General features: G+C 33.5%; 1 protein-coding gene across 2 annotated transcripts in view; it reads left to right on the forward strand.

The window, feature by feature from the left end:
* Positions 1 to 108: 108 nt before the first annotated feature.
* Positions 109 to 18,832, forward strand: part of kuz (zinc-dependent metalloprotease kuz) — a 144,230-nt gene continuing 125,506 nt past the window's right edge. The window contains exons 1-2 of one of the 2 annotated variants that reach the window (XM_074116256.1): positions 6,774 to 6,854; positions 6,946 to 7,096. Coding sequence is in view for 1 of the 2 variants with exons in the window: in XM_074116255.1 (XP_073972356.1) it covers positions 332 to 392 (61 nt within the window). In the remaining variant the exon portion in view is untranslated. Of the gene's footprint in view, positions 393 to 6,773; positions 6,855 to 6,945; positions 7,097 to 18,832 lie in introns of those variants that run through there. The other variant, XM_074116255.1, reaches the window with a different exon arrangement.

An 18,832-nucleotide genomic window follows, 5' to 3' on the forward strand; every position in this document is an offset into this window, starting at 1 on the left:
TTAAGATAATTTGAATTTCGCGGCATTATTTAGGTGCTCTATACGCTAGCGCATTCTGTGTTGTCGAACATATGTTGGCAACTAGTCTTGGCTACACTAAAAAACATCCCAGCTTTAGCTACAGTAGTTGGAGAATGCAATCGTGTAAGCAGTGAGCGGACCCCTTAAGTTTAGTTTAGTTTATTTTTTTTATTATAGTTTGGTATGTGTGTGTTGTGCCGTTTCCTTCCAGATATGCAAGGTTTATTATGTAGTTAGTAAAAAACAATAATTCCACTGTGACAGATTTTTTTTAGTGATGATTGTGATAAGTTTAGTTTAGTAATGAACAATGTTCGGTGCTTTTGGGAATATCGCATTTTTGATCCTACTGGTACCATACATAGAAAGTGGTAAGTAAAAAATAAATTAAAAAAACATTTAAAATGAGCAAAGTACAAATTTTATCCAAAGAAGTTTATAGTTTTGACTTTTTTAACCGTATTCGTTTGGCATCACCAAATAGACGTCCCCATCTTAAAAATCTGTCTGCACATTTAATTTCATAAAGTAACTTGGTTTTGAGCATCTTTAAGTTACAATATAATCATTTGGTTTTGGTCAAAAATCTAAATGTTCTTCAAAATATCTTGAATTGTGTTCCATGTTTTTTAATATGATTAGGTTATTGGCATTGTTGTACCGTTCATCTGTCACCTTGTTTACTTGAACCATTTATTTTAAAATGGTCACCCTTTGGTTGAAGGTCTTTATACATATATAAAAAAAAAGTACTTTTAATTAAAAGAATGTTGAAAATAAAGTAAATTTTCTAGTTAAATCATATTTTTACTTCAAAAATTAGTTTTTTTACTTCTCAATATTTCAACATATTTTCTTGTTGCAAACATGAATCACAAAACAAATAATGTTGTTTTGCCTAAACCAAACTTACACAATAATTCATTTATATGAGAAACAAACATGCAATTAATCTTGTTTGTTTTTATAATATCATTTGGCATTAAATAATAAATTATTAACTAGATAACATACTGAATGAAAAACATGTTTTTTTTGTGGATTTACTCCTTTTCTGCAGTGATTATTTTAAACATACCTTTGATATAAGACAAAATATTAGTTTCTTCAAAAGAAAGATTCTAGTTGTTTCTGTCAATAATAAATTTCTTCTTGGTGAAGTGGTGTATTCAATTTTATATTATTTTAAGTATTATTTTTGCAAAATAGTACTTTTAAATTCAAGCTTTTCTAAGCTTTTAGATGGTTCTTCATTTCTATGAACTATCCAATCATTAAAAACATTTGAAAGAGTATGTTAAAAAACAAACATCTAATAGTAGTTGTCATCCTAAAGTACTGTTTTTATTTGATGCTTTAACCCTTAAAATATTCTTTGAAAGTGTTTTTATAAGGTATTTTCTCATGAAATGTTTAATAGATACTGTTCATTATTGTTGAAGTATTTCTCTTGAAGAAATCACATTTTCAAAGTTTTATTTTTCTTATTTCTTTCAATTTGATCACTCTTAACATTAACTGTGAGGTAATCTTAATGTCCAGTCCATATTTTGATTATTTACTTTTGCACGTTCTTAAATATATTTCACACAAAAATGATATAATAGAAAAGAGTGAATCCAAGTCTGGATGCTTAAATAGGGCTATTCTTATAGGGCATAGGTCCTAGGGTCTCAAAAACTAATAACATCCCTTTCATTGAAGGATTTTCAGTAATTAGTTAAAAATACTTATTATAGATTTCAGCTGACCCTACTTTTATCTTTCACATAATAACAAATAAAAATTTAATACATTTAGTTAGCCAGAGTACTTGTACTAGCTAGAATAATGTCATTTTTAGAAAAAAAAATGTATAATCTGCCATGTTTTTACGTTGACACTTTATAATCGGTTTTATTACCATGTTGAACTTGAAAAATAAATAGCTAGCTCCAATAATATCTTGATTACTTTTCTTTCAGACATGATTTTGAAACTGACAGGTTTTTTTTTTTTAGCGAATACACTCATTATTTGTTCAGGGTTGAAACTACAAAACTTTTATCACTAATTATTTTTATTAATTTGCTAAAAGTTCACCTAGAATGAGCCTAGCTGTCGAACATTTTACGGTTTCAGAATAAAACAAATTAAACTTACTTTGATTTTTTATTTTTTAAAGTTATCTTTGAATTTGCTTATCTTTATTTATATATTAGTGCATCAAAGAAAATAATTCTTGCATTCACTTCATGAAATAAAGATAAGTTTCTTGAAATATGTCATGTTTCATATTGCCTCATAGTTCTTAAATGTATGACTAATAACTGCTGAATACTGTGTTCACTGACAAGAAAAATTCAAGTTAATATTCTTTGAATTCCTTTGCTGGGGGGACAAAAATATGCCTCTTAACCAAGAAAAATACAGAAAAGTGATGGCGATTGGGGAAACTACATGCAACAGTTGTTGGTGAAAAGATGATTGTCAGAATAAATCTTTTTTTTTTTTTTTTTCATTTTAAACTGATTTAAATGTTTAATGAGTGTTTTAAATTTTATTTTGGTGTAGGTAACATGAAGTTATGGTTCTTCATGATGGTTAGTGATTACTTGGTAATCACTTAGAATTAAAAAAAAAAAATTAGTCAAAAGATTTGAAGACAAACAGCGAACTCAACCACTTAGAGAAAACCCAATCTGGGATGGTTCTAGACAGACTTAATTTCCTACTCTAACACATGGACAGGTTCCCAGGCTTCCTGTACCTCATACTTATTCTTCAGGGAAAAGAATCCCCAAACTCCATATCATTCTTGACCCAGCTTTTGCTTGGTGAGTTTCGGGTGTTTTAGCTAGGCTAATTATATGATGAGTCTCGTGCATGTTTCATATCCTATTCCTGTCTTGAGACTTAAGCGAGGTATTCTCTTCTGCGATCAATAGATCCGGTTTGTTCATTCATTCAAAAGCATCTCCAGGCTGGTCAACAACTCAACCAAGCTCTCTTAGTGAAGTTTTAGGTAGTGCGGTGTGAGTCGGCAGTTAATAAAAAAAAGAAAGACTCTTTTCTTTCTACTGTCTGTCTTCCACTCCAATGCTGTAAAGACTTTTTGAGAATAGTCTAATACGGTACATATTAGACTATTGTATGATGTCATCACCTGTAGAAACTTATTTAGAGTTATCTGAAGCGAGTAGTTATCTGACTGAAACTCCAAGAAAGAGACAGGTATATAACAGCATCGGTCTCGTCGCTAGTATGGTGAAGCAGAAGCTGGTTTTGTGGGGACAGATTGTGAGTCCCTCTAGTCAGCAAGGACTCGAATGGTAGGTTTGCCTCTATTTATTGACGGGCGTGAGGTACTAGTAATTTTACTGACACATTCCCAGGGCACTATGATGGAAGCAGATCATTACGGACAATCCAAGTTGTTTACTTAAAAATACTAAAGTTCCTTAAAGAAAGAAAATCTTAGGAGGCTCCCCCTCCCCTCCAAGTTTTAAGTATAAAAAAGTCATTCTGTAAAGTGAGATTGGAGATTTGTTTGTTTTAAGTTAACCAATTGATTGTAAAATAATGAAATGCATAACATTTTTCTGCTTTTTATAAATAATATTTTTATTTAAAGTTTTATCAACTTTTATTGAGTTTTAAGTTGTAGACGTTTGAATTTTTTTTTAGTATCTTGTGGTTTTGTAAAGATAAAAGTGGCTTGTCGCATTTTAGCGAAGACTTTAGTATTCTCATTCTAGGTCAGCCTAGATTTGACCTAGTTAGGGCCAACATACACTATTCGGGGTATCTTTGATTTTAAAAGTAATCTATTGTTACCATAATAAATAGAATGCGAGCAAACCATGGTATTTGTAGGTCATATTTGTTTAGAATAGGTAAATTGGCCTCTCCTCTTTGTAGGAGATGTAATGAGACGGAGGATTTTGAACACGTGGTTATGGTTTGCCCTAATTATAGTAAAGAAAGGGAAAGGTTTTTTAACGAAATCTCAAGATATTGTACTGTTCCCCTCCATTTTAAGGAGATCATATTTTCAAATAATATCTACGTGTATTCGTCTTTGGTAGAATTTATTAAACATTACAATATTTAAAAACCTACCAGCCAGTTATTGCTAAACACACATACAGTTGTTGATTAATTAATAGTGTAAACACTAAATAAATAAATAAATAAAAAATGAATTTTTTATTATAGTGCGTACATTTCAGATTAATCGAATTTCAATTTATTTTGGGAGCGAAATTTTTCTATTGATTATTTTTTTTTATATCGATAGTAGTAATAGTCACTTAATAATAAATGATTTTATTTATTTCACTCCACATCTAAAACCTGATGAATGTATCTTAACAACACCAAAAGAATTAGGAAGAGAAATAAGAAGATTAAAAAATAGCAAAGCCCCCGGCATAGACGGAATAAATTCCAAAATTATGAAAAACATTTCCAAAAAGTGTCTAATCCACCTTACTAAAATAATTAATCACATTATTATGTTCGGCTACTTTCCAGATATATGGAAAATGGCAAAAATTATTGTCATTGCTAAACCTGGTAAAGACCCCTCTTTAACAAGCAGTTATCGGCCAATCTCCTTACTTCCTTGTCTTAGTAAGCTGACTGAGAAAATTATTTTAAGAAGACTCACTTCATTCATTGACAGTAATAGCCTATTATCATCCTGCCAGTTTGGTTTCCGTCCAAGGCATTCGACTACTGCCCAGTTAGCCAGAGTAACAGACTTGGTAGAGCACAACTTTAATCTAAACAAGCATACGGGGATGGCTTTGATTGATGTGGAAAAAGCCTTTGATTGTGTTTGGCACAATGGCCTTATCTATAAATTAATTGAGAATGGCTTTCCGAGATATTTAATTTACTTTGTTCAAAGCTATTTAACTAAAAGAAAATTCAGCGTTGCACTCGGTACCACAGTTTCAGGTGTGAGGTTAATTAAAGCTGGTGTTCCCCAAGGCTCAGTCCTGGGGCCTACACTTTTCAACATTTTTATTAATGACGTCACCAAGCTGAAACTCAAATCCAGTTGCTCCCTGTTTGCTGATGATACTGCCTTCTTTATTTCTTCCTTCAGAGTTGACACAATAGCCAGACAATTATCGATAGCCCTTGAAAAATGTTTCAAATACTTTGCAAAATGGAAAATAAGGCCAAACCATGCCAAGACACAAATTATTTTGTTTACACGCCGCAGACCGGCTGTGAATAGATTTGTCCAAATTAACGGCGACTCCCTTCCGTGGAGCAAGGAAGTTAAATACCTCGGGTTGGTGTTAGACTCCAAATTAACTTTCACCAAACACATAAACTCAGTGTGCGATAAAGCGGTAGGAATTATGTGCAGTCTCTTTCCTCTTTTGAACCGCAACTCTAACTTAGATTTTCTTAATAAAAAACTTATCTACTATCTCTATATCCGCTCCGTACTACTATATGCAGCCCCTGTGTGGTCCAATACTTGTTGCACCAATTACGGGAAGTTACAAAGAGTCCAAAACAAATGCTTAAGGTTAGTTGGGTCATATCCCCGGTGGACACCCATAGATTACATGCATGCAGCACTTGATGTTGCCAGCGTGTCCACATTTATCTACAACGCTACGGAAAACTTTGTAACTTCCTGTACACATAGTCCCTACCCGCATATAAAAAGTATTATGGACTATAACTTAAGTTCTCTTAATTATAGAAAATACAAACACAAAAGGCTAAAGCATATCTTGCTTTAATTAATCTTATGTAGTAAGGTTTTTTTTAAATTTTTTGCCTTAGCATTAAGTTGGACTTGTACCCAATGTAAATGTTGATATGTTGTGGAGAGGATATAGGCATGCAGCCTGAAACCTCCTTTTATATATATTTGTATAAAAAATTTTAAATTGTAAATAAACATTTTCAAATTCAAATTCAATATTTTTCATAGTTCCGTTTTACGTTAATATACTTTGCGTCAGTTTCCATAAGTTTAGCACGTAAAATAAAATTCATTCTTTCAATGTTATCAAGAAAATGGAGTCTGCATCATCTCAGGGATGCCCTCACCCTTCAAAATCTTTTATGCGCAAACGCAATGTAAAAATTATCACTTCAATTGTTTTTTTAAGGACAACCGCTGAAAAATATATAAAAATAACTTCGTAACGTATTCTACATTTGTAAAAAACATGTGTAAATCTTTTAAAAGTAAATTACGAGGGTTATTTTATAGACCAATTGGCCCCCCCTCCATGGGGTATCTAGAACATTTAAAAATCTGAAAGTAAGTTATGGTTGCCAGCAAGATTTATAGACAACTTCATTAAAATTATTAGAATTAAATTAAAATTTTATTAAAATTAATAAAGTATTAAGAGGTCGTGATGATTTTGTACTTTTTTAAAAAAGTTAACTGCAGTAAAATGTTATCAAAAATCAAAAATATTGTGCTAAAAAAACAAACTTCTAAACAGATAAATTATTAAATGAAAAATTTTAGCAGTTCTGATTTTTTTTTCACCCTTAAATTTTACGAGTATTTAGATAAAAAATCTTATTTTAAGATGCAACATTCTTAGTACCCATCTTTCGTCTTTGGTATTCTCCCTGTGAAGGAGAGATAAAGTGAAAAAAAGGGGGAAAAAAAAACATACAAAACTGTTTTCCAGTGTTGTCTTTTTTTTCTGCCTGTTTGTATTCCTTAGGGAATGTTAGTGGAATAGTAGAGTATGGTTGGTAGTACTGTGAAGTATACTGTGCGAAGTATATTGTATAAATGTATATGGATGGTGCTATCTTTATTTTTTGAATGTTGTACATGATAAATATGTAACAGGGTATGTGAGTTTTCTGTTTAACTTCAAACCTTGCTAAACATTTTATATAAATATGGCATCATCTAACAAAATGAATGTTTATAATTCATAGAAAGTGCTTGGTGCAATGGATGTTTTTTTTACATTATTTCAAAAGTTTGTTTCACTGATTTGAAGAATTTTTCACCATTCCCGGGAACAAAACAACTAGTCGTGTAAGTTTTATCTGCTTCATCCCTGTTGAAAATATAATTAGGCCCCAGGTAATTTTATAACCTTATTCAATTATATTATTTATCTAATTAAACGAATTAAATGCACAATGTAAAACTTTTTTTTATTGCAACTTTAAGAAGTTGTCTGATAGTTTTGAATCTGTATTAATCCTTTAACCAAATATATAATCAATTATTACCATGTGTAAAGGTTCGCGCTACTGTTACCTTCCCGTATTGTTCATGCGCGATGGTAGGTTATGATTATTCATTCGAAAAAATTTTTACGACACTTTGTTTTAGTGTTTTAAGTGTTCAATGTATTAGTAGAAAGGTTGTAAATTAAAGAATTTTGGTTTAAACAACAGTGTTTTTTATGTACGTAGTTAACTGTTTTAGATAAGGTACTACATTAATTTTGAGGTAAAAATAGCTTGTAACCTGTTTGTTTTTAATGAACACAATCTTAATTATATTTTGATTTTTTTATTCAGTATGATTTTACTTGAATATTTGAATCTAAATTTCTCTTCTAAGAGTTACCGGAAATATTGGATCACCTCTCGTAATACGAGGGTCGTTTAAAAAGTCCGTGCAAAGTCCTGGCGCGTATCGAGGTTATGTTTAGTTAGTAGCATCTCTTGGAAGAACACACACCATGTTTTAGCCAGATCGGTCTATTTCTTTGTGTTTGGCATTCGTTTGAATCGAGGAAGTCGAGTGATTTTCAAAAACTGGACGAAAAAGAATTTCGTGTGTTGATTAAACACTACTTTATGAAAGGCAAAACGCCTCAGGAGACTAAAGAGAAGCTTGATAAACATTATGGTGACTCTGCACCTTCGATTATAACAGTTTATAAGTGGTTTCAAAATTTTCGGAGTGGCCATATGGGCACAAGTGACGCTGAACGTTCTGGACGCCCTGTTGAGGTTATTACTCCAGAAATCATTGATAAAATCCATGATATGGTGATGGATGACAGAAGAGTGAAGGTGCGTGAGATTGCTAGTGCTGTGGGCATCTCGAATGAACGGGTACATAATATTTTACATCAACATTTGGACATGACAAAGCTATCCGCAAGATGGGTGCCGCGATTGCCCACGCTTGACCAAAAACGAAATCGAGTGAAGTGTTGCAAGGACGGTTTGCAGCTGTTCCAGAAGAATCCGCATGACTTAAAGCGTCGTTTCGTCACTGTGGATGAAACATGGATACATCACTGCACTCCTGAGACCAAAGAACAATCTAAACAATGGGTTACCAAGGGGGAATCTGCGCCAAAAAAGGCGAAGACCGTTCCTTCGGCCGGAAAGATTATGGCGACTGTCTTTTGGGATTCGCAAGGAATAATCCTCATCGACTATCTGGAAAAGGGTAAAACTATTACAGGTGCATATTATTCATCGTTATTGGACCGTTTGAAAACCGAGCTGCAAGAAAAACGCCCACGATTGGCCCACAAAAAAGTCCTTTTCCATCACGACAACGCACCAGCTCACACCTCAGCAGTTGTGGTCGCAAAATTAATGGAAATAGTGTTCCAACTCGTTTCACATCCCCCCTATTCTCCAGACTTGGCTCCCTCGGACTACTATTTGTTCCTCAATATGAAGAAATGGCTGGCGGGTAAAAGATTTTATTCAAACGAGGAGGTGATTGCAGAAACGAATGGCTATTTTTCAGACTTGGACAAATCCTATTATTAGGAAGGGATCATCAACAAACTAGAGCAGCGTTGGACGATGTGTATAAGCCTAAAAGGAGACTATGTTGAAAAATAAAAAAGGTTTACCCCAAAAAATTAAGTAGTTTTTATTTTTGCACGGACTTTTCAAACGACCCTCATATATTGGGTCTCTTTGTTTAAGAAAACTTAGAAGTTTTCGACCTTGAAATTTGAAAGTGTGTTTTCAAATCAGATTTTAGTGAGTGAATAGAAAGCTCTGTTTCATGCTTTTCTTTAAAACCAATCATCACACTCGAATGACACTATACCTAGCTTAATCATCCTCAAAACTACGCTTTTTATTCTAGAAACTTGGTTGACAAAAGTTTTAGTATCGATGTATGTGTATCGTATTTAAGAAATATGTGTAAATCGTCATATTTTAGAAAATCTCATTAAATGGAACATGTATTTATAACGAGTGTGACGTCATGTTAATAAACCTAGAATCTCGCAATCACCGAGACAAATAGACCATTTTAATAAAAGTATATATTTTTTGAACACAGGAAAACTTATCTATGAAAAATCAATTTTGAAAATTAGGCACCATTGCAACGCTTCCTGTAATTTTGTAGTAGAGAGTAGATTTAATAAGGTTTCACAACAACTTATTAAGAGTACACACCGGAAGGGACTAAAGTTAGAGGATTTATTCCCCGTTGGAACTCTGTTTTCCTTTATACAAGAAGCAAGCTACACTTAATCAACCATTTTAACCGAAGGCCTAGGGTTCCAATTTTGTTAAGTATATATATATATACACAGCGTAATATAGTTTGTAGCTAAATTGAGTTCAACCATCTGCGCCAAATTAATATAACATAAGACCATACTGTCCAGGTTTGTTGTAAGAGAAGATTTCTATGTTCTACCTTTATCCTTAACAGGAGAATTAAATATAAGTAAATTTATTAAACCCGATCTTTATAAGAACAGAACCAAGGAGACCCCTGAAGCTGAGTGGGAATCAGATTATCCTCTGTGGTAATTGGTCTCATTAATAAAGTTGCTGCTGGTTCAGGAAAACATATTCCAAAAGGGTGGCGGGCGGGGGGGGGGTTATTTAATCCGGAAGTATCTGTCTGAAAGAGAAGGAAACGGCTTCTAAGTATTGTGTTCTGTGACTGCTTAGCGAGGTTGCGATATGAGATGTTTTTAGCACTTCACAGCTAAAGGAGAACTTAATCACCAGAAACATAAAAAAACTAGAGTAAGATCTTTGACCTAGTATTAATTTAACTCGAAATTAGTATTCACCGGAAGTAGATATTTTGAAGTTCTGATGTTCACTAAAATCTGAGCTGGACACTCGCATGACTTCCTCTTTTTCCAATTATTCAAAAATACTAATAGTACCTTCCTATCTGTTACAAGGTATAAATTATTACTTTTACGAGTATAGCAGGAGGGAGGTTACTTACTCTACCTTGCTTCTAACTGTGTCTAATTCAGTATTATTATTATTTATTGTTTTTTAAACGTGAAAATTACTAAATATCGATGTAGTAAAAGAGGAAGTATTTTTTAAACGTTAAAAAATAAGAAAGAAAAGGTAAATATGAACGTTTAGAGGAAAACGAAAATATAGTTTTATTAAACCTAAAGTCTATAACCTTTTCTGAAGGTTATCCACTTTTGTTTACATTAACGGAAAGATAAAGTCAATGAAATTACGTCAACAAACTTGTTTTTATTTTTTTTGTTTTTTTATGTTAAGTTGTTGTCTAATGTTGTTAATAAACAAGATATTTTGAACGGGAGACTTTATAGGGAGTTAAACGTGCTATTGTTGCAACTCCATGGTCAATGGTCAATCTATTTGTAGTGTTCATATTACACTGGTCTGGAACTGAATTAGATAAAAAGAAAATAGATAAAAACTCTTTACTCATTTCTCAAAATGAATGTAAAATACGAGGGTCGTTTGAAAAGTCCGTGCAAAAATAAAAACTACTTAATTTTTTGGGGTAAACCTTTTTTATTTTTCAACATAGTCTCCTTTTAGGCTTATACACTTCGTCCAACGCTGCTCTAGTTTGTTGATCCCTTCCGAATAATAGGATTTGTCCAAGTCTGAAAAATAGCCATTCGTTTTTGCAATCACCTCCTCGTTTGAATAAAATCTTTTTCCCGCCAGCCATTTCTTCATATTGGGGAACAAATAGTAGTCCGAGGGAGCCAAGTCTGGAGAATAGGGGGGGATGTGAAACGAGTTGGAACCCTATTTCCATTAATTTTGCGACCACAACTGCTGAGGTGTGAGCTGGTGCGTTGTCGTGATGGAAAAGGACTTTTTTGTGGGTCAATCGTGGGCGTTTTTCTTGCAGCTCGGTTTTTAAACGGTCCAATAACGATGAATAATATGCACCTGTAATAGTTTTACCCTTTTCCAGATAGTCGATAAAGATTATTCCTTGCGAATCCCAAAAGACAGTCGCCATAATCTTTCCGGCCGAAGGAACGAATCTTCGCCTTTTTTGGCGCAGATTCCCCCCTTGGTAACCCATTGTTTAGATTGTTCTTTGGTCTCAGGAGTGTAGTGATGTATCCATGTTTCATCCATAGTGACGAAACGACGCTTAAAGTCATGCGGATTCTTCTGGAACAGCTGCAAACCGTCCTTGCAACACTTCACACGATTTCGTTTTTGGTCAAGCGTGAGCAATCGCGGCACCCATCTTGCGGATAGCTTTGTCATGTCCAAATGTTGATGCAAAATATTATGTACCCATTCATTCGAGATGCCCACAGCACTAGCAATCTCACGCACCTTCACTCTTCTGTCATCCATCACCATATCATGGATTTTATCAATGATTTCTGGAGTAGTAACCTGAACAGGGCGTCCAGAACGTCACTTGTGCCCATATGGCCACTCCGAAAATTTTGAAACCACTTATAAACTGTTCTAATCGAAGGTGCAGAGTCACCATAATGTTTATCAAGCTTCTCTTTAGTCTTCTGAGGCGTTTTGCCTTTCATAAAGTAGTGTTTAATCAACACACGAAATTCTTTTTCGTCCATTTTTTGAAAATCACTCGACTTCCTCGATTCAAACGAATGCCAAACACAAAGAAATAGACCGATCTGGCTGAAACTTGGTGTGTGTTCTTCCAAGAGATGCTAACTAAACATAACCTCGATACGCGCCAGTGGTGCTATCTCTCTGACTTTGCACGGACTTTTCAAACGACCCTCGTATATGTCCATTCTCATCGAGTTTGTTGTTATCTTTATTAAATTGCAATTTTGTTGATTTTAAATAGCAGTTATTTATTTTGTTTCATTTTATGATGAAATATTATTTTCGTACTCTTTCATTCACTGCATTCAATGGATTTCAATGTTGTTTTTTTAAATTCCAACAATGTTCAGTGCAGTTTATATTTTATTTTCAGCTCGTATGTATCTAAATATTTGTACATATTTCCTCCCGAATCATAAAATAACTGGCTTATGCGCTGTTGTAAACAAATTCTATTGCTACAATTCTCAAGGTCGAATTTTCTTTAGATTTTTCAAATTTTTCTAAAAATAAAAATTGACTTTTATTATAATAAAAAGGTTTTAGATGAATGTCCAACCAAAAATCCTATTTTAAAAAATCCATTTTAACCCTTCATTGTATTAATTGCCAATTTGACTAGAATTTTTCTTTACTACTGCACCCTAGCGGTTACTTGATGCATTCACCCTTTAGAGTAGACGTTTTTGTTTATGTAGGTCAAAGGTTGACTCCTAGAATGCACTGGTAGATAGGCAGTAGTGTTTTTTTCTGTAGGTCCTTCCATTTGATTTTTTTCCCCGTCACAAGTTGCTTCAGAATGACATTTCATTTAAGAATATGGATAAATTACTGGCGTAACCTTATACTACACCTAGCTAAGTTCTTAAGAAAGATGTAGTCACTTAAAAAAGAAATAAATTTAAGTCTGTAGTCGATTGGGTGCGAGTAAAAAGTAACCTAAATAAAATCAATTTGAAAACGGTCAGGATTTCTGTTTTACTATTTTCCCCATGAAATAGAAGGTTTGATGGATCATCTTTAATTTTTTTTTTGAATGAAAAAATTAAAATTAAAAGTGAAGGGGTTAATCAAGAGACCAAGTTACGAATATAAATTCCGGGAAGGGCGTTCGTCTCTGATTCAAACTGTCCGGTAGGACAGTTGTATAAGGGTTGTATTTCATTGATACTTCATTGATATTATTTTAAGTAATTTTACTACATTAATATTTTTTTGAATTTATTAGATGTTTCACAGACCCTTATGCTGGCCAGTTCATTCATTTTCTTTTTCTTTATGATTTAAGTCGCGTCAACATCTAAGGTTATTGGCGCCCGGAGCTTTTTTCAGTGCACTGCCGGCCTCCGGAGAGTGTTCTCTCGTTACAGACAACACTGTCCATCACCCGGACAGTGAGCTGTAAGAAGCTCTTAGGAAGAGAAAATCTAAGGGTCAGCAGCTGGATTTGAACCCGGAACCTCCACGTGGGAATCCAATACGCTAACCGCATAGCTAATCCCTTCCCCTTGTTCATTCATAATATTTTATTTTTTTGTTATAATTATGATAAAATGTAATATCTTCGTAATTAAATAGGTACTTTATTACAGCTTTATTCCAAATTATTCTTCTGATTTATCTTCATTATGCTCTTTATTCTGAGAAGTCACATATATGTATGTACATGCACGTTAAAGTAGAAAAAGACTAAGGCAGAGTCGGCTACTATTTAAATTTGAATCAAGGATTTAAAACAATATTTCAGTCTAGAATTCGTCTTTCCGAAGTATTTGTGAGCACAAATAACGCGTAGGTAATATCAAGTAAATTATTCAACAATAATTATTCATTTCTCAATTGTAATTTAATGTAGTCCCTCTAATTTTACTTATAGTAAAATACTGGAATAATTATGTTAGCTGACATAAAAATATGCATTCTTATTTACTTTATATTACATGTATACAACATTGTGGGATGAATACCTAGATTGAGAATGTAATTGAAGAAAACTATATTATTTGCGATAAAGCCAGATTATTTATTACTTATTATTATAAACGTTTGACTACTAAATAAAGTAACAATTACTTTAATCGAAGAATGAACTTAAACCAACGATTTTTATTTAAAAATAAAAATAAATAAATTAAATCATTGATGTATGTTGGTGTAAGCATTTTTTTAAAAAAGTTTTTGAATTTTCTAGCCTCATATTTTTTTTGATTTTTTTAATAAAGTTTTTCTTTTTAACCTGTGATAAATAGTTTGTTGATTAGATATTACAGTCAATCTACAGAGCTACTTGAACATATATTTTGTAGACGAAAATGGCCAGCATGAGGGTCTGTGACATCTAATAAATTCTAAAAAATATTAATGAATATTAATGCAGTAGAATTACTTAAATAATATTAATGAAGTAATAATGAAATGTTGGGTACTCGCTGATTTGTGTACCTTTTGGCGTTTAATCAACCCTTATACTTAACTTTTTAAACTGTAAGTTTTTGTTAAAGAGATTTGAAAGAGGTTGTAATGGGGTTGTAGGGATTTCCGATTTTAGTTATTTTTTTATTTCATTTTTTAATGATTTAAGGCGCGTCAACATCTAAGGTTATTGGCGCCCCGGTGCTTTTTTCTGTGCACTGCCGTCCTCCGGACAGTGTTCTCTCGTTACAAACAACACTGTCCATCACTGAGACAGTGAACTGAAAATCTAAGGGTCAGCAGCTGGATTCGAACCTGGGACCTTCTGCGATTTTTTTTTAGTTATTTTAGATTTTAGTTATTATTTTTCGTTTTCTTTTAAAATTGTTATTTCCGGTTTAAACTTCTTATAACTTTCGCAAAACTCTTTTTTTTTTCAAAAATAAAAAAAATCTACGTCATGTACTCACTTCCTGTTTGCCAATTGTTTTCAGATTTAGATTTTTTTTTTTTAAGAGTAATGAATTTTTTTTTGTAATTTGCAGTTTTTACAATTTAAAATAAACTTTTTAAAATTCAAATTTTTTAAGAAGCTCGAAAATTTAGAGTAAAGTGATAGTGTTCGTGTTCACATCAAATTTTATTTTTTATATCTTCCTCTCTGAAATTCACTCCTTAATTATACTTCCTTCCTGTCTTAGCGTTATCAACAGAATTTCTCAACAACTTTTAATTTATTCATTGAAGTAATTTCAATAGAGTTAGCTTTTTTTAATAAAATACATATGCATTTATTTTACTTTATAATTTATACCAAAAAAGCTTTACGAATGCTTTCAACAGTGAAGCAAAACTACAAACCTAACAACACAAATCTCTTGAGTCATTTAGTTGGCTACCAGCCAAAGCTTTATGTACGTACAGGTTAGTTTGACCTATTGTCGCTGTTGCCTAGCAACATTATTTCCATTGTGTATTTAAAAGGAGTGGCCATTGTTTCTTTTTTCTAATTATCCATGCACTTTCTCTTACTATATTATATTAAGGGAAAAAAGTGTTGCCAACTTACTCATTTTTTGAATTTGAATTTTCCCCAAGAAATATGCGTTAAAAAAGTTTACTTATTCTAAATGTTCCAATATTTCGTGTAGGTGTCGCGTTTAAATGCTTATGATTACAATCGATTGAAAAAAGAAGAACCCACTTTAATGAATCGATTTTTTTTCCAGTTTTATTTTTATTTATCGAAAACATCGCTTCCAATTTACTTTCTATAATATAACTATTATTTGAAAAAAACTGTTTATGAGATACTTGTATTTCATAAACAGTGTATTAAGAAAATTTTTATTTCTAAAACTGTAACAAAAGTCTGTGTGAGTGTAAACATTAGATTATTAATGATATCAACGGAACTAATGTGAAGGTTATTTTGTGGTTTCTGTTTATTTTTTTATCTTAAATATAAAATTATTTTTTTTTTTACAAAAAAGATCGATGTATCGTAATACTAATGGTGGAGGGGAATGTATAACCTTCTTTTTTTTTAACCACTGTGTATAATGGCGTAGTGTTTTTATCTCCCCGTTTCCCTTCATTAAATTTATTACTTAAAATCTCCCAGTTTGTTATCTACTTCTTCGTTATCATTCGTAACTTTATTTCTTTTTAATGGAGGCCATTGCAGGTTCCATTAAAGCTATTTTTCAAGAAGTGAAAAATAAAAATAAAAAAAACTATGGAGTTCTATCGAATGTACAATCGATATGTAAAAAAAAAAAAAAAAAATTAGAATTTCCAATTATTTACTGTTTTTCGAATCAAAACTTCCGGCTACACAATTCTGTACTTGAAAATTGCTGTTTTTGTTATTGAATTTAAAGGAAGTGCCAAAGAGAGCTAAAAAGTTTGGAATGTACCTCATTCCTTGATAGCCTCATTGCTGTCACTGAACATTGGGTCCTGAAAATCCCTATATATTAATTTGACGAGCTTTATAATAATTTTTTTTTCTTTTCATCTTTTCAGGTAAGTTAAAGATGACGTAATAAATTTCATATTTAAGAATATTGATGTCACTACCAGTCTGGTACGTAATGATGTAAATTGTTTTCATTCATCAAAAAATTACTGTTTTAAGTGATAATCCTTAATTAGAATTTTGAAAAATCTCATTCAGTATAATAAATTCAACTGTGAATTTAGTGAACAAAATTTGTTTTTTTTGCTATAAAGTACACATGTTAGAACATGCACAACCAACCGTCACTTCTGAGTTGGGAGATTAAATGAAGCACTTTGCTAGCAATCCACTTGAATTAAGGTGTATCTAGAATGATGTTTGGAATGATATAATTATAGCACTACTCCGTGGTAAGGATGATCCAGCTGCTGTTTCTTGATGGACAGAGGACGCTGTCTTGAGACTGCTGTTCCAAAATCTGCCAGGAAATTGTTATTTGGACTTGTCTGTTATTGTATCGGAAGCTCCCCTGTATAGGTGAGACATCTTTCAGCGTTTTCAAATAATCTGTATTTTATAGCTGTAATAGAGAGAAGTCCCACACATTCAGCATCCTTTCTTAAGAAGTTTCTCCCGACTGCAGCCTAACCTGGCGTAATAACCATGTAACCTTACTGGTTATAAATGTATCACAAGTAATAAATCTCTGTCTCCATTTCTGGTTGGCCAATTTTGTACAAAAAATGGTGTTCTGTATCCCATCAAAGGTTTTAAACAAACTTGGTTCAAGGTTACCTTAATGGGGGCCATCAAAATGTGTGTTTCCGGTATATAGTCATAATTTACGCGATTGCGTGTATTATTTTTCCTCTTAGTAAGAGGAATTGAAACCTTTTTATACTGGGGGTAAGGGGTATTAGTTGTGACTACGTACATTTATATTGGCGCTCCTAATGACGTCTTTAAATAAACAAAGAGTGGGAGAAAAGAGCTTGATCCCATTTTTTTTTTTTTTGTAAAATTTTCCCCATCATGAATGGACAGGAAGATGGCGTAATTTCACCAGTATGTGGTGGCCTCCTCCCATTATAGATCTAGGGGGTGCTGATTTCCGGTCTGTTAGCTGATTTAGTTTAGATTGTGCTATGAGAGAATCTCGCACATCTCTTTGGCTGGTGACATTTATCAATCGATTTTTAGCCCCACACCCCCTCCGAGCCAGTGCGCTTAGTGTCGGCTGGTTGGTATGACATTTTCAGTTTTGTAGAGCGTAGATTTTTCCCTAGAACGTTTTTCAATGTCTAGCGTTCAACTTTCACTACTAGGTCACTGGGTTAATGTGTGGTTGTTTCTTCTCCATATGGGGATGAGAGATGTACGCGTGTTATTGGATTTTAATTATTTTTTTTTTTTACTTCCGCCACATTTCGTCCGTGTGTTAAGCGACTTCATCAGCGCTCTTGGTGGCCCAGTGGTCATTTCCAGGATTTAATAACAAGCGCATATCCGCACCGTATACGTAGTTACTGGCGGACGTAGTTCGACATGTGTATGAACACAAGCGATTCACCACAGCTTACTTACAAATCACGTTACTGACTGCTGTTCATTAAATATTACATTGCTGAGAGAGGACTGATGAGTTACGTGGGTGAATCAAATATGAATCGAACATTTGCCTTAGAACATTTATTGGTATTTATTTTTCCATGTAATCTCCTCTTTTGTTTACAAATTTTTCCCACCAAATCGGACGTTTTTTAAAATTCCGTCATCAAAGAATGAATCTGGTCTTGTCAGTAAGAACGTTTCTATACCATCGTCGTCGTCAAAGTGATGATGACCTCCCAGGGGTGTAATGATGCACCCACGTCTCATCACAGGTGACAATGTGCCTCAAGAAAGCATCCCCCCCCTATATTTCGATATCGTGTCAAAAGTCTTTCACCGACGGAGAAAACGGTTTGCTTTCTGCTCTTTCGTCTAGAGGCGAGGAACCCACCTTGCCGACACTTTTCGGTAGCCCAAATCATCGGAAATGATTGATTAGGCCCTTCCTATACGATATTCCAACGTGTGCAGCAATTTCCCATATTGTAAGGCCGCGGCGGTCTCCTTCAAATCATCTCGCGGATCGCAAGAATATTCGCGTCACCACTGGTGTTTTGCCCGAGGTCGGCTTGGATGGGTGTCATTTTGCACTGACTTTCGGCCATCGGAAAAGTTTTTGCGCCCGTCGTATACTTGGGTCGTTGAAAATGTGTTTTCAGCAAACTGTGCAGTTAGTCAACGCAAAATTTCGGGCAGGTTTTACGTCCGAACGGGATAAAACATTTAATTATAATGCGTTGCTCAACAGACGTGGGTACCTCTTATTCAGATATGGCGCTACTAACAGCCAAACTGCTCTGGCGAGCCGGATCGAGTTACTCTGCTCCTCTTTACATCCCCAACCAACATATATGACATATGACGTCACGTTACTCGCTTCACCTAGTCCGGTTAATATTTGATTCACCCACTTATTTAAAAATCAACATTGTTTAGATCTGTTCTTCTGTCAGAAGTCTCTCTGATCGTGCAAAGCATGCGTAATGAGATTTTTTTTTTTTTTGGTGTTCCATCAGTAATCTAAAATATTTTAAATTC

Source organism: Rhodnius prolixus, unplaced genomic scaffold (assembly GCF_049639745.1).
Source record: "Rhodnius prolixus isolate KJV_2025 unplaced genomic scaffold, Rpr scaffold_13, whole genome shotgun sequence".
Taxonomy (NCBI): domain Eukaryota; kingdom Metazoa; phylum Arthropoda; class Insecta; order Hemiptera; family Reduviidae; genus Rhodnius; species Rhodnius prolixus.